At 34.2% G+C, this 16,010-nt stretch overlaps 1 protein-coding gene, 2 long non-coding RNA genes and 1 pseudogene across 9 annotated transcripts; 3 read left to right on the top strand and 1 right to left on the bottom strand.

The window, feature by feature from the left end:
• Positions 1-1,030: 1,030 nt before the first annotated feature.
• On the top strand, positions 1,031-7,401 carry LOC147488312 (uncharacterized). 7 transcript variants are annotated; one of them, XM_086574903.1, is made up of 6 exons: positions 1,031-1,352; positions 2,150-2,273; positions 2,611-2,724; positions 3,867-3,881; positions 3,984-4,050; positions 4,133-4,683. In XM_086574903.1, the coding sequence occupies exons 3-6, from the start codon at positions 2,707-2,709 to the stop codon at positions 4,642-4,644; spliced, it is 612 nt and encodes a 203-aa protein (XP_086431029.1). In that variant the 5' UTR covers positions 1,031-1,352; positions 2,150-2,273; positions 2,611-2,706; the 3' UTR covers positions 4,645-4,683. The 7 variants fall into 7 exon arrangements, 6 of the variants coding, with proteins under 6 accessions (XP_086431029.1, XP_086431028.1, XP_086431030.1 ...); XM_086574904.1 differs by adding an exon at positions 7,141-7,240 and having other exon boundaries at positions 1,037-1,352; positions 3,867-4,050; positions 4,133-4,229; XM_086574906.1 differs by adding an exon at positions 4,695-4,965 and having other exon boundaries at positions 1,039-1,352; positions 3,867-4,050; positions 4,133-4,229.
• A 2,862-nt stretch (positions 7,402-10,263) lies between these two features.
• LOC147488311 (uncharacterized) lies at positions 10,264-10,740 on the top strand. Its single transcript, XR_015201853.1, has 3 exons — positions 10,264-10,389; positions 10,473-10,554; positions 10,672-10,740. It is a non-coding gene; the product is annotated as an uncharacterized LOC147488311 (long non-coding RNA).
• A 388-nt stretch (positions 10,741-11,128) lies between these two features.
• On the top strand, positions 11,129-11,639 carry LOC147488310 (uncharacterized). The gene is made up of 3 exons (XR_015201357.1): positions 11,129-11,231; positions 11,318-11,468; positions 11,555-11,639. It is a non-coding gene; the product is annotated as an uncharacterized LOC147488310 (long non-coding RNA).
• A 297-nt stretch (positions 11,640-11,936) lies between these two features.
• On the bottom strand, positions 11,937-14,052 carry LOC147488309 (receptor-like protein kinase ANXUR2 pseudogene; annotated as a pseudogene).
• Positions 14,053-16,010: the final 1,958 nt, after the last annotated feature.

The following is a 16,010-nucleotide window of genomic DNA, read 5'->3' as shown; positions in this document are numbered from 1 at the left end:
ATTTCCTGGTGAACTATTTTCCTAGGATCAAGTGTCAAAGTTAAATAGTAGAAAAAGAACACTAATAGAATCCAAATTCCAAAGAATCACTGTAGTTGACTCTCTTGGTAAGTAAAGTTTTATTTCTTCGCGCATCGGTGCTAGGTTCTCCATTCATTTCCAACATAGACAACTTCATTCAGATTCAAGCAGTGTAGCACTAGTCAAGGAGAACTACAAGAAAATTCGTTGTTTTAGACTTATAGCAAATAAATTTGAGGAGATTCCGGATCCAGCATTATTCCCACAATGTTGTACATATTCCACGTACTGTCACTATATATGGATGAAATCTACAGGTGTTCAAAACTTGGTTTTTAATCAGTTTCGGGTTAACCCACAACAAATAGAAAGAAGAAGAAGAATGTGGAAAATGGTGGTTCGAACCTCAACAGTTCTGAGAAGAAGAAGAAGAATGTGGAAGATGGTGGTTCTCAATTGCAAAGAAGGATTACTGAAAATCAGTGAAGAAGTATTACTAAAAAAAGGAAATTCTTGAAACTGACCAACTAAAGAACTAATGAATTCAGAACAGAGACATTGAAAGAAAGCAAGCAAGAACGAAGAATAATTGATCGATGGTTGTCTTAGAATTCAACTTAGAGGGAACTCAAGATCTGAATTTTACTTTATGTTTTTTTTTGTAATCTGTAATTTCTTGACTTACTAGCCATTTTGCCCTGCCCATGGTGGGGATTGTTTATTTAATATTGAAAAAAAAAACTGTTTATTATTTGTTTTTTGATTGGGAAGCCTGTTTTATCAGTAACTCTTATATATATAATAACAAACTTAAGAAGAAGGAATAAAAGTAAAACTATATATATCTCTCTCTATATCTATTCTACTATATAATTAGAAAGTCCCGGCTTTCAATTAGTTGGACCAAAAAATTAGTTAGCCCAAACTTTCTTTAAAAAAGGGTTCCGAAAACTTTCACCACTCAAACTCTTAATGCCCTTTAAACATTGGGGCATTCCCGTAGTTTGCAAAAAAAAAACAGTTATGCTCCAAAAATCCCGACTCTTCTTATCACACAGAAAGCGCTCTCTCTCTCTCTCTCTCTCTCAATTCTAAGAGTGTTTCTTCTGACCATCCCATCTCCTTTTTCCCATATTCGACCGTCTGAAAAATCGATCTGTTTCTGTTCTTCAAAATAATCCAATCCCTTTCCTGTCGCGCTTGGAGTTCTGAAAATCAAAGAGGAGAAAGTCAATTTTGAAATTTACATTTCAATTTTAAGGATCATTCTGATTTCAGAGCACTTCTATTTCATCAATTGTGATTCACAACTTCCCGTTTCGAGCGCAATGGTATGTTGTTTTACCCATTCCTCTTAAATTAAGTTTCTATTTTTTACTTTGAACACATGCTCTTGAGATAGTGCTGTTGAACAAAAACGGCTTGCTTTTTTGTAATCAAACGTTTTTACTTTTAATGTTCGCTTATGGCAAAAATAAATACCCATGCCCAATTATTCCCTGATCTTCTACATGCTATTTTTCTATTAGTTTAGCGTTATTTTGTTTTCCTATCTATCGGCCAGTGATGTTGAACAGTGATCAATTACGAAGATTAGTAGATTGAAAAGCATGTTTATACACCGCGTGATGGTACGCTCATTGTTTGATGTCATTCACCAAGTCGGCATTAGTGGTTGTAACAAACAAAGTTGTTCCTGTTTATATTATTATATTTATATGCTTTTCTTAATCTTTAATGAAGGCCCCAATTTTTTTAGTTGTTTCATGTGATTTACCTTTATCGTGCTGCATTGGGTTAAGTAGTAGTAAATCATGTTCAACTAAATCACCTCTATTCAATTGCAATGGAAGAGGTGAGTTCAGTGAATTTTAACATTTTTACTATTCCTAATTTCAATTTTCTGATTTATTTATGCTTAGGCTATAAATTTTGTCTATGCTTAACTTCTAGAATTTAGATAGTCTTCTCACGGGTTTTCGATTCTGCTGTTTATCAATGTTTGGGTAACATCGATCTCCGAATTTTCTTATTTTCTTCTCATTAGCTTCTTAAATCTTATTCTTTTTTATTATTATTTTTTCCCGGTTTTATGGTACTCTGATTTTCTAAGTAATATGGATAACAGATAATGAAAAGTGTTGAACGGCTTCGTAGACACCAGCAATGGATCCCTGAGAATGAACAGCGGCGAAATACCCGTATGATTAGGGATAGAAATCGCTATCACCAGCGTGTAAACCAAACGGCAGGTACAACTCTATTACTCTGTAATGGCCTTTCTTATTAAAAAAAAAAAAATTATTTAGTTTTACTTTTTTCTAACATGCATTTTATTTTTAAGGATTCATTATGCTTCGATGTTGAATTTTATGTAAGCATAATGAAAATATTTTTTAGGGTTAAAATTGAATTAGTGAAACAGTATAAAGACACTAATAAGAAGTCCATATTATATGTAGTCATGTCTCAAATAAATATTGAAATTTTCTAATGTTTCCCATCATTTTTAAAACTCATGTGCAAATACAACCATAACTTTCGTTATAATAGATATATACATTTAAAAAAAAAAACCCTCTCATGCAGGATTGAACAACAATTCTACAAATCCTATCAGGATGCGTCTTTTACATATTCGCCGGCAAGCAAGGAATAGGAGTTCTCAAGATACAGACATATTACATGACGTTACAACTAGAGGTACAAATTTATCATCAAATTTTTCTCTATTAATTATCTACATTATAATTTAATGCATGTTGGTCATTATAGTTTGCTAACACAGTCTATCTATGTTTTGTTATTTAGTTCACCACATTCAAAGCTCAAATACATTGTCTACGCGTATAGCATCAACACAAACTTCTAGGATTAGCAAAGGGTTTTATAGATGCGCGAGAGGATTCATTCTGGATCATAACTTCACCCCTTACATGATACCCACTCCGACTATTTGTCAATATTGTGGAGCAAAACGATTTATTCATGAAACCCCATAAATTTGTTGTTCTAAAGGTAGAATAAATCTTCCAAGGCCAATGACTTGGATGAACTAAAAGAGTTGTTTCTTGATCAAGGTGAATGTGGACAACATTTTAGAGAAAACATACGTTCTTACAATCATATTTTTTCATTTACTTCGATGGGTGTTGACCTGGATAAAAAAATTGCAAGTGGTAGGGATGGTGTTTTTTCATATCGTGCACGAGGTTCTATTTATCATAAAATAGGGAGCCTCTTACCAACACCTGGTAGCAAACCTAGATTTTTGCAACTGTATATCTTTGACATTGATCATGAGATTGAAAATCGTCATGCTGAAAATGAAAATTTAAATATACACATTATTTCTAAGATAAAATCTATCTTGGATAATTGCAATAATCCATTTGTAGGTGTGTTTAGACAAATTGGACAGAGGGACGACTTACAACAATGCAGACTAATCATTAAAGAGTTGAAAATTGATCGTAGGGAACACACATTGCCAATGAATCGCAAGAAGTTGCATTTGTCTTGATTGGTGATAATGATCCAGAACTATTGGAACCAAGAGATATAATAGTTCAAACACAAACAGGCCATATTCGTCCAATTCCAGACACCGCGGGATATTACGATCCATTGCTATATCCTATTTTATTGCCATTCGGTGAATATGGGTGGGACCTGAGTGTACATCGTAGTAGTACGAGAAGAATTAGTTGTCGCGCTTACTATTCTTATATTCTTCAAGTAAATATAAACTTCTTCTTTGCTTTTTGCGATATTCTACTGTCTTCCCTTTTTAAAATCAAATTCATTTTTATAATTTTAAATAATTCTTTCATTATATATTCCAGATTCGTCCTTGCGAGGTATCTTTGTTTCTTCTTGGTTGTCGCCTTCTTCAACAATTTGTTGTTGACATCCGTGTAAAAATAGAAACAATGGCACTCAGATATTATCGTGATAATCAGGCAAACATTAGAGCTGAATTGTATCAAGGTTTACAAGATGCTCTAAATTCTGGAGAAACCAATGCAGGTATGACACTTTTTGTACAGTTTTCATATTGATTTGTTTTGTTATGTTATAGTTACCTAATATATTTAATTGTGATAACTAGGCAATATTGGTAGAAGAACGATACTTCCATCCTCTTATACGGGTAGTCCACTTGATATGCATCACCGTTATCAAGATGCTATGGGATTAGTAAGGAGGTACGGAAAACCTGATTTATTTATTACTGTTACATGCAATCAATCTTGGTCCTCAATTATTAGAGAGATAGATTTAGGTCAGCTTACACAAGATAGACCTGATGCAGTCACTAGACTATTTCATTCTTTGTTTGAAGAATTAAAAGATGACCTTTTTCGCAAGCATATATTAGGCAGGGTTACTGCACAAGTTCATGTTATAGAATTTCAAAAAAGAGGACTGCCCCATGCTCATATATTGCTCATCCTTGATGAAAATGACAAAATAAAAAATCCTCAAGATATAGATGAAATAGTATCTGCTGAAATTCCTGATCCTGAGACTGAGCCTGATTTGTATAATGCAGTTGTAAAGCATATGATGCATAATGCATGTGGAATTAAAAATATGAATCTTTGTTTGTATGAAAGATAGACGTTGTAAAAGTGGATTTCCAAAAGCATTTGCTTCCGTGACTTCACTAGGTACGGATTCATATGCTGCATATATGAGACGTGATAATGGGAGGCATGTCCCTAAAGGAAAACATACGCTAGATAATCGTTGGGTAATTCCATACAATCCTTATTTGCTTTTAAAATATGATTGTCATATAAATGTCGAGATTTGTTCCAGTATAACTTCTGTTAAATATTTATATAAGTATGTCTATAAAGGTCCAGATAGGGTGTCGTTTGGGGTTAGTACTAAGTCATGTGGAGGTCAGGACGAGATATCTGAATTTGTTAATGCGAGATGGATGCCCACATGAATCTTTTGGAGACTTTATAAGTTCCCTTTGAATGGAATATTTCCTTACATTTGTAGCTTTGTAGTTACATTTGCCTAATAGACAACAAGTTACTTACTATAGGCATGAGAAAGTTAAAGATATAGTAGATAACGAGCATAGATCCAAGACAATGCTTACGAGTTTTTAAAACTAATAGTATTTTTGAAGAAGCACGGAAATTTCTTTACTTGGAATTTCCAAAATATTTTATTGGGATCTCAAAAGAAAAGAGTGGATACGACGCAGCCTCAATCGACGCACGATAGGAAGAATGAATGAATGTTCCTCTCCGAGGGAGAACGCTATTATTTACGCCTATTATTGCTCCATGTCCGAGGTCCGACATCTTTTGATTATTTGTTAATAGTGAATGGCACACCATGTTCTACTTTTAAAGAATCGTGAGAAAAAAAGAGGCTTGCTTGAAACCGACGATAGCATTAAGAGTTGTCCGAGAGAGGCAACAACAACTACACATATGCCTTCCGCTTTGAGACAATTGTTTGCTACAATATTAGTCTATACCCGACCAAATGGTGTAACGAGACTTATGAGATGAGTTTCATCCTTTTATGATAGAGGACTATGCCTCATCAAGCGATGGAAATGCTAATGTTGATAATTCGGTTAATCGCTTGCTTAAAGATCTTGATAATATTTTAGGTCAAGTTGAGAGCGGTAAAGGTATTTCCGACACGACCTCCCCAAAATTACTATGAACAATAATCATGATAGTGGTTTATCACAATTAATAAATGAAGAGATATCTTTGGAAATCCGAGGTAAGAAGAAGATATCATGGCCATTCAAAACCTAAATGTTGAACAAAGATTGGCTTTTGATAGGATCATTCCATCTGTTAAAGAAAAAAGAAATTCTATTTTTTCATAGATGGACCGGGGAGGCCTGTGCAAAACTTTCTTATATCGAGTAATTCTTGCTTACTTAAGGAATGAAGGTCATATTGCAATTGCAAATCGCAACATCCGAATTGCGGCAATATCGTTACGGGGGACGAACCGCACATTCTAGATTTGGCATTCCAATTAACATAGATGGTTCATCCGGTTGTAGATTTAGCAAAACAGTCGATGTTGCCAAGCTTTTGTGTCTTGGCGGACATACTTATTTGGGATGAGGCAACTATGGCTCATCGACATGCCTTTGAGGTTGTAGATACATCCTTAAAAGACTTCTAGACTCGATCTTTTTTTTTGGTGGGAAAGTCTTAGTTCTTGGAGGTGATTTCCGTCAAACACTTCCAGTAGTTCCTCGTTCTACTATAGCTCAAACTATTGATGCATCTGTAATCAAGTCTTTGTTTTGGTCAAAAGTTGAAATTAATCATTTAAACCAAAATATGCGTGCTAGAAACGATCCAATGTTTGCTGAATTTCTGTTGCGTATTGGTAATGGTGAAGAACCTTATGTGATTGATGACATGATTAGATTGCCAGATGATATGATAATACAATGGACTGGTGAACAATCGATAGATGCGTTAATAAATTTTGTTTATCCCTCTCTAAGTCTTAATGGATGTAATAGTGACTACGTTGTTAACAAAGCGTTATTAGCACCAAGAAATGATGTTGTAGATAAACTTAACAACAAAGTAATTAGACTTTTTCGGGGAAGAAACAATATATTATTCATTTGATAAGCGTTCGATGATGTTCAGTAGCTTATATCAACAAGAATTCTTAAATTTATTGCTCGGGGATTGCCACCCCATGAATTAGTATTAAAAAAGGTTGTCCCATCATGCTTCTTAGGAACATTAATCCAAGCATAGGATTTTGTAATGGTACTAGATTAATTTGTCTTCGGTTTTATGACAATTCTATATATCTTTGAAATTGCATCCGGACAATTTAGAGGTAAGCGAGAGTTTATACCCATTATACCTCTCAAACCAAAGGAAAATGAACAGATGCCCTTCACTTTCACAAGAAAACAGTTTCAGTTAAACTTAGCTTTGCTTTGACTATTAACAAATCGCAAGGACAAACTATTCCGGTTTGTCGGTATATATCTTGATGATCATGTTTTTACACATGGACAACTATATGTTGCATTATCGAGGGCGTTTCAAGGAATAACACAAAAGTTTTGGTGAAAAATGGAAACTTACCTAGACATAGTGGAACATATACAAGAAATGTAGTGTATTGGGACATATTGTTTTCAAATGGTGATGAAGAATCATCTCATTCACAATAATCGATAGAAGGTAATGTCTCTCTCACTATTATTCTTGATTATTATTATTGTTAATGTTATTATTTTCTTTGGCTAATCATCTTTTTTTCACTTACATCTTTGATCAGTTAGGCAGCTGATGTAATCTCCTCTGCATTGCAAGTTCCTCAACCCAAACCCAAATTACTTTCGGTTAGGTGCGTTACACTTATAGTAAAAGGGGCATTTTAGCAGATTCTTATGTAACCCTTTGAGTATAGTGTACCTTTTGTATTGTCATTTTATTATGGTTATAGCTGACATTATTGTACTATCATTATAATCTGTACAGGAATCCTTTCGAAGAGCTTCACCAGACACTATGTAGGTCACCCGAACTTAAAGCTGCACTTTACAAGTTCAATACCCAGAAAGCAGAATCGGAAGTACATGCTTATCAAACACTATGTGGCCTTTTTGTTTGATGCCACACATGTCAACCTTTATCTATTCAAGATCTAAGCATGTACAAGTTACTTTCTTATAGGGATCCAATCGATACGTTCGTTTCATTGGAAAAGTATAAAAACAAAAGTGTACAACTAATAGATTTTGGGACTCCATGTCTTCAGCTTGAGCTTTTGACTTCAGTTAGTAACTTTTGTTCCACAGTGATCAAAACAGAGTGATCTTCTGATTCTAGATATCATAAAGCATGATGGTCCAACATTAGCGTACATGTTGCTAACATTGCTCTCTGGGCAATGTAAACGGAGACATGGTCAATTGCGTTGCAAGTAACTCGCATTAGCAACACCAAAACCACCCAAACAAAATGATCATTTTCTTAGAAGAGATGGTTAGAAGACTACAGAAAATGAAAAACAATGACGGTTTTCTGTACTAATTAAAGAAGGCTCTATAACTCTGACAAGTTGTAACTACATATGCTGTACTTCAAGAAATTTACTGAAGGCTACAGGACTGCACCATTTCATTTAGTTATATTGTAAATCAGCAAGAGTAGCTTTAATACTAACTCAAATATTGTGGAAGACTTCATTTAGTTATATTGTAAATCAGCAAGAGTAGCTTTAATACTAACTCAAATATTGTGGAAGACGCTTCAATTCTATCCTGTATGAGAAGACCACCATTTGCCTATGAGCCACAACCAATCAAGTGTTACGCTTGCAAATATCCCTCTTAGTAGAAATAAAACTAGGTTACATTGACACTCCGTATTGGATTGGACACGGATAAGAATTGTCGGACACGGCAAAATATCAAAATTCGAGATAAATTACATGCAATATATGTCTGACACGGACACGTTGATAAGATTAAAATTGGCAATTTCACATTTGCACTCTGGGAAATTTACCATAGTGGCAATTTTGATGTTGGCAGTCTGTGAAGAATAAATTCCTCGAGATTTTACACTCTCAGAATATTTCCAAGATGCAAAATGACAATCATGTTTGAAAAATGATCCATCATATGAAAATTGTATTCTTACTGCTACCATTAAAAGTATTAATCGCCTTTGAAACATTGTAGACCCTCTCATTTTCGGCATGGTTTTTCTGTCAATTATTTCAAAGGCTTTATTAGATAATTTCGCTTCAAAGTCATGGTTCACAATATTTATATTCACTTTAATTTTTAGCACCGGATATTACTCTACCTTTTAAATTGGCAATTCTACTTCTCCAAATAAAAAAATTGGTTACTCAAATAGAATTTGGAATTTGGCGTAAGTATTGTAACCTGACCGACATATGTACAAAACTTAAAACCTCCTAAATAGGCATAATGAAAATTTGTCAAATAACAAGTGTATCACTTTCAAATAGCCCATTCTCCTATGTCCGTGTATTGGTGACACATGGAACCGTTTCAAATGTGTCAGTTCAAATGTGTTCAAACTTTCCAAACGTTGCCAACTTCCAATCAGTTGCTACAAAAAAAAAACTGTTTATAACTGTTCTCATTAGAAATGTGATTGTCACTATAAATATGGGCTTCTACTTAAGTTCAAATCCCTACGTTCTTAGCCTAATCCGGCTTTGTCTCTCTCTTTTTTCATGAGGAGGAGAGCGACAAAATAACCTATACTATCCTCATAAACCTTGAAACTACATCACTTTTTATGGAAAAGGTATATTGCTTTAGATATATATTTTCATTTCAAAATTCCAACATTAATTTTGTATGCTCTTTGCCTCCATGATCGTTTGATGAATTTATTGACGTCGGCTTCTCGCTTATTCTTGAGGTTCAAATGGATATGGAAGAGACTTCGATACCATCCTTTATCGACATATCATTTGGAATGGATAGTTGCAAAATCAAGGTTCGACTATCTAGAAAATGGAATGTTTCTTGATCAAAACATTCCGTTAGACAAACAAATAGGCAACATGAGGATAGATATGATATTAATTGATGAAACTGTAAGTAGGAAAAGTTAAACTATTATTTTTAATCATTTCTTAATACATAATGATAAAACAACTTAAACCTTATGATCTTTTTGTATTAATATTACAGGGAGTTCAATTACATGCTACTGTTTCGAAACGGCATGCACAATCACTATCGCCTCTTCTACAAGAAGGACGGGTTCTTCACATTGAAAACTTTAGTGTTACATCAGTTCTCAATGACTATCGTCTGTTGAAACAAGTGTAGGCTTTTTTCAATTGGGACACAATTGTTAAGACAATTAATGGAATACATTCGAAATCCCAATGTATGACTTTGATTTTTTTCTCGAATTTGGCGATTTAGCGACTTCGTTTCGGTGATATTAGAAACTGCTTTCGGTATTTAATCATTGTCTATTTATAAAGTTATCGGTTTAGATCATTATTTTAACACAACTTTTTCGTTGCAGATGCCTATGGAAGATTAACAAAAATTTCAGAAATAATGGAGACCACAGTGGCACACTTTCAGAGAAATTTATTTGGACAACGGCCGGTATTCATTTCTCCTTTCTTGCTTATATAATTTGTTAGCATATTTTGTCTATTTTCTTAAATATACCTATATGCTAACAACTACAATAACAACCAGCGAAAGCGAAGCTAAGGTTAACCTATGGGGAAATACAGTCAATTTAATAGACAAAGATGTGATTGAAACTGCTACAAGTGGTCCTGTTTTGGTTGTCACTTCACTGATTATCAGGGAATTCTTTGGTAATGTTCAAGCTTATCATTTATTTTTAATATAACAAATTTACCCCTTCTTGCTTATAATTTAATAATTATTGTTAATACAGATGAATACCATTTCTCATCGACAAATTCAACTCAATTGTTATTTAACTTGGAAATCCCAGAAGTTAGAAGTATCATGAACAGGTGCTCATTTTTATTTCTTTATTTTTTCGATGAATTTCTAGACATGGTCTTCACATTGATAGTGTATTGTTGTTGATACATGAAATCCTTTCATGATTGGTTTTCATGATTATACAGTTCTGACGATGGAAAAGTTGAGTTGTTGATTGGTTCTTCATCAACTCAATCAAATGTGGAAGAGAGATCGTAAGGAATAGAAAGACGCTTTAGAAATTCTTTGCTTTGAAACCACTAAAAGTTATGCGTACATATATAATTTATAATATATTCAAGGTTAGTATACATTAATATTAGAATAACTTGGTGTGTGTGAGTTATAAGAATTGCGATATGCAGGGAAGAAGCTTTACATGTGCAGCAACAATTTGTGAAGTAATACATGCATATGAACCTTATTACGACTCGTGCGATAAGAATAAATGTCGGAAGAAACTGGTTGATCAATGGTGCAACAAATGCAATAAATTTGTCTCATCTCCAATACCAAGGTATAAATAATAACATATTTCAATGCGTCAATCTTTTTTAGTGCAATCTTCTTACTAAAAAAGCATCGAGTTTTTCATTTAAATGCAATTAAGGATCATACGGATACCTCAGAAATGACTGTATTTGGAAATGAGGCTGAGTCGTTAGTGCAACAATCTGCATCTGAGTTGAAAGATATCAATCAATCGGTAAATCAAATTTTATCCTTTTTAACACATAGTGTATTGCATAATAAAATAACTCTATTCCTTTTAACTCATTTTTTTTTGGACAGCCAAATGGATCTCAAGTTGTTAAAGACATATTGAACAAGCTAATTGGCTGCTCATTTGTGTTTGAACTAAAAGTCAATGAATACTGACTTTTCGGGTGAAGTGAGGCAATCATTGACAACTACTAGAGTGTTTCCAGACCAATTTGAAACGGTAAAATATATTCTAACATTTTGTATTATAATGTGCATATCAAGATATCGATATATTTAAACAAATACATTATTGTGTATATATAGGGTACAAACACATTGAAAGCAAATGAAGATCTTAGTACACAATTGGAATGTGGTACTTCAAACATAGAAGTAATTGAATGTGAGGTTAGGTTCACTGTCACACTTCTATTCCACCTATGCTTTTTAAAAATTTAGTATACATATTGTTATACTCACATTTTATTACAACGTATGATAGGAATTTCCTGCTACAAAAAAGAGGATAATACTTGAGAATGTTTAACCACCAAAGCGCCATAAATATAAGAGAATGCGGAAGAAATATGACTAAGGTATTGCATGTTTTCGACATCCATTAAATGCATTAAATAGCAACCTTAAATATTTATCTATTACCCTTTGAAACTGATATTAATATTTATGCTTTGTTTTACAGGAATCAAGCTTGGTGCGTGCTAAGTGGAAGAAGATTAAAAGAAATGATTTTGTAATATATACTTAATTAATTATATATTTTAGGAGATGATGACTCTAAATATTTTCTATTTCAATAAATGTCTGAACAGACATCTAGAACCCTTGGTGGTCATGTGATGTCAATTGGTTCAGTAATGTAAACTATTTCAATAAAAAGTGATGTTGTTCATCTATTGAGCTCTTGCCTCCATTGCTTCCATTAGTCCCACTGTTAATGGCTCCAGTTGTTCTACTTGACCTTTCATCTGCAATGAGGCTTGCACCATTTGGATTTTCATGCAACTGGTGAGCAAACTCAAGGTTCCACAACACGTCACCCATAGATGGGCGATCCTTCCCTTGATCGGATAATCATTTCTCATTTGTTTTCGCAAATTTGTTTAAGCACTTTCGGGGTTCACCTTTCCCTTTAGTGAGGATCGATAATGTCCTCGAGAATTCCCTTCCTTTGGCGGTCAGAGCCCAATCATCTAGACTTACTTGCTCCTTTGGAAGGGTAGGGTTTAGTGCAGTCCTTGCACATAAGACCTTAAAGCGGACAACACGAAAAAAGTATACATCAGATTTGTCCGTCAAGCTGGCCTGCCGTCGGAAATACTTTCGGGATCCAAGTAACCAAAGCTCCCTTTCACCCACAGTACTAACATGGGTGCGGTTGAGATTTTGACCTGTTTTTGAGAGTCCAAAAATCTGATACCTTGGCGACCCAAATGTAGTCCACCGTAATATTGGTGGTCTTTACATCCGAGTTAATGATGGTGTACTTGGCACCTGTATGAAGGTAGTAAAGTCCTCTAGCGGCTCCAATGCAAATCCCCAACCTTTGCTTCCATGAGAGTTGAGGGTTGTTGCTCTTATATATATATGCTCCCTTAGAGTGCCATTGCCCGTGTAATCATACACCAAGATCATCTCATCATTCTCTTCACGTAACCCAATCAAAGAGACCAAATGCGGTGTCTCAACTTCGACAAAGATCTCAATTTCAATCTCATCTCTATGTCGGCAGTTCCCTATTTAGAAAAACTACCATTCCATGGACCTTAACAGCAAGATGGAAGAGGGCAGCCAAAAACTTTACCGCGTCTTGGTGCATCTCACATACATTGCGAGAGGCCGATGATTTCAATCGCGGATGTTGCAAAGCAAAGAAGGGAACCTAGAAACTATTACGCATACAATTCATATATTACAATACCATTGTAATAGAACCTAGATAGATACTCAAACTAGATTTCCAACCATTTTATTTGTTTATTAAGTTCGAGATTATCTCAAAGTGTAGTGAGTCTTTGGAGAAGTCATATGAGAAATGGAATAAAGAACTGCACCAGTGAAAGAGTGTATGATTGATGGTGCTCTAACTTTGTGGCATTAAAAATACTTTCGAATGTGTTGGACATTAGTTCTTTCAATAATAATAATCAAATTGCGATCTTTACCATAACAAATTACAATATACTTGCTATCATTCACGTGCGTAGCACGTGCCCTCCACTAGTATATATAATAACAAACTTCAGAAGGGATAAAAGTAAAACTATTGACAGAGATATATAAACATTTGAAATGGATAGTTATACTCCAAGGAATATTCAAACAGTATCAAGTAACTATTTGGTTCTAAAGATGGCTAGTAAAAAACTTGTCTATATATATATATATATATACTATAACTACCAGTTTGAAATGAAAAGTTGTTGGTAATAACATCTTGCAACTCAAGGAGTCTGCCTTCCTCCTCTTCTCTGATATAAATGTTATAGTGGCCCTGCTTTTGCTTGCAACATAGAAAGCTTTAACACTAGTTTCCTGCCTTGTTCTCTTGTTTTTGATAAGTAGATGCACATTTATAACCAAGTTTCCACACATTAGCACCATGTGTTGGGTGCATGCATGCTACACACTAACCAATGCCAAGGCAATGTTTCTATGTCTAATTTAACCATAAGAAGATGTAGAGATGAACTTCCCCTCAAGTCCGGAAGCTTCAAATTATCCTCAACTTGGTTATGGTATATATCTTCAGTCAAGCCCAGCTGCAAACAATATTTTCTTCCCTGCAAAGGCCATCCTGCCATATTCTATTTGTTAATATTTGACTCACTTCATTAATACATAATTCTTCATTCTCGACACAAAAGAATGCAAGGCAACATGAATATGGATTTTCATATAATTGATAACATGACATGGTTCCTCACTAAAATATAGTTGAGATAAAAAGAAAAAAGAAATATTTGTGAATAACTCAACAACATCATTTGATTCTTCCTACATGTATATATGAAATCTGATCAAGTACTCCACGGCCAAAGTAGCAAGGTGTCAATCAAGATGGAAAGAACTGTGAACAGTTTTACAACTAATTGATGGCAAAGTCCTATTTGAGCATCCTTATCACATTGAACATACATAACTAAGCGTTTTAAATTCCCCATATTTAATTAACCAAATAACGCTCCTTGAATTTCTGAATCAACACAATTTGAAAACGAATTAATGAATTAATGAATCCAACAAAGATTGAGAAAGAAGAAGACAGATCATGTGCTGCATATCGTGTTAGCGAGAGATAGAAATCAGTTTGTAAACCATACATCCGTCGCACCCTAGCATTGAAATAATTGGATTCATCCACCACTTGTACCCACAAAATAGTTGGTTGACTGTTTATCAAGTACAACCATGATCGAATGAACATGAAAATTTTAAATTAATAAGCAAATTAAGACGATTCAAAGATGTTAGACTTACTGTTTCTGTGACTGCCCAATGATTACATGCCCTTCAAAAGAAACACTATCACTGCTACTATAAATAACCTGGCACGTTAAAAGTAATCAGCCTTTTTAGACCCGCGTGCTGCCCTTACTAAATGTTGAGAAAAAAAAAATCCATTGGCGAACAAAGGGACAACATTGTAATTTATTTTTGCTTTCCATTTCTAGCCCGTGCTTTTAGTAAAATTTAAGTGCATATAGAGGGCTTTTATGTATTTCGAAGTTATCATCAAATGTACGCCTCTTTTATGCTTGGCTCCACTCCACAGGGTTTAACGCATCTGAGCAGTGCAAATTAGACATGAGTTTGAGTCCTACCTGCTTTTCCTATTTAGTCTATTTGTTTGTTCCGATAAGTGGCTATTTAATTTTCTAAAAGTCTTCTGTGGGACCCGTTTAAATGCATAACTCTGTGGCTATAACTTCTCTTGTGGAAAGAATGTTTAATCTAACCTCCCCAAATTTGAAGCACCTCATTCAGCATACTATTTTCATCCCCACCATCACTAAACAACAAACCTGCTTTACATTTAAAGTTTTTCTAATATCCCCACCATTATTTTCTTTCCTCTTTAAATACTTGCCTCCGCCTCACTTCAGCACAGCATTCGTAATAAGTGTTTGATAAGAAAATCGTTAAACTGCTTTATGCAGAGCAAAAAAAAAACCTTTGATGCTATACAATGTTTGTTTGTAATCATCAAACACTCCAGGTATCTACTAATTTGTTTATTTTGTTTTTTTTTCCCTAGCTCTTTTGTTATTTAAATTGTAATGAATTCATTTTTGCAGTTTTGGTTCGCTTTTTACCACCATTTCAATACAGTTTGACGTCGATTTGAACTACCCAAATTTAATTCATCAACTTTGAAAACCATTGAGATAGGTAAACTGAAACGGAAAATTACTTGACTTAATCCCTGACATTTGTTGTTTTAACATTTTTTTTACTGTTTTTTAAACTAACTACTGACCTCTGTGGTCTTCAAGTAATTTTCGGTTCGTTTGCCCAAATTTACTGAACAGAATTTTGGTACCCAGCAATACAAAGGTGGTACAAAAAACGTTATAGTATATTGTGGCAAAAAAAACTGTATATGATCATAGTGCATTAATCAGGTACAATAAAATGTTTATTATGTTACAATGAACTATGTAACGTGTTATAGGACCATAGCTTTTTTTGTTCCTAAAAAAAAATTAGAGTGTGGGCGTTGATAAATTGTATTTTGTGGCTTCAAATTGATGAACTATCA

The sequence above is a fragment of the Coptis chinensis genome, chromosome 7 (genome assembly GCF_015680905.1).
Source record: "Coptis chinensis isolate HL-2020 chromosome 7, ASM1568090v1, whole genome shotgun sequence".
NCBI lineage: Eukaryota > Viridiplantae > Streptophyta > Magnoliopsida > Ranunculales > Ranunculaceae > Coptis > Coptis chinensis.
This window is presented reverse-complemented; position numbering and strand designations above follow the sequence as displayed.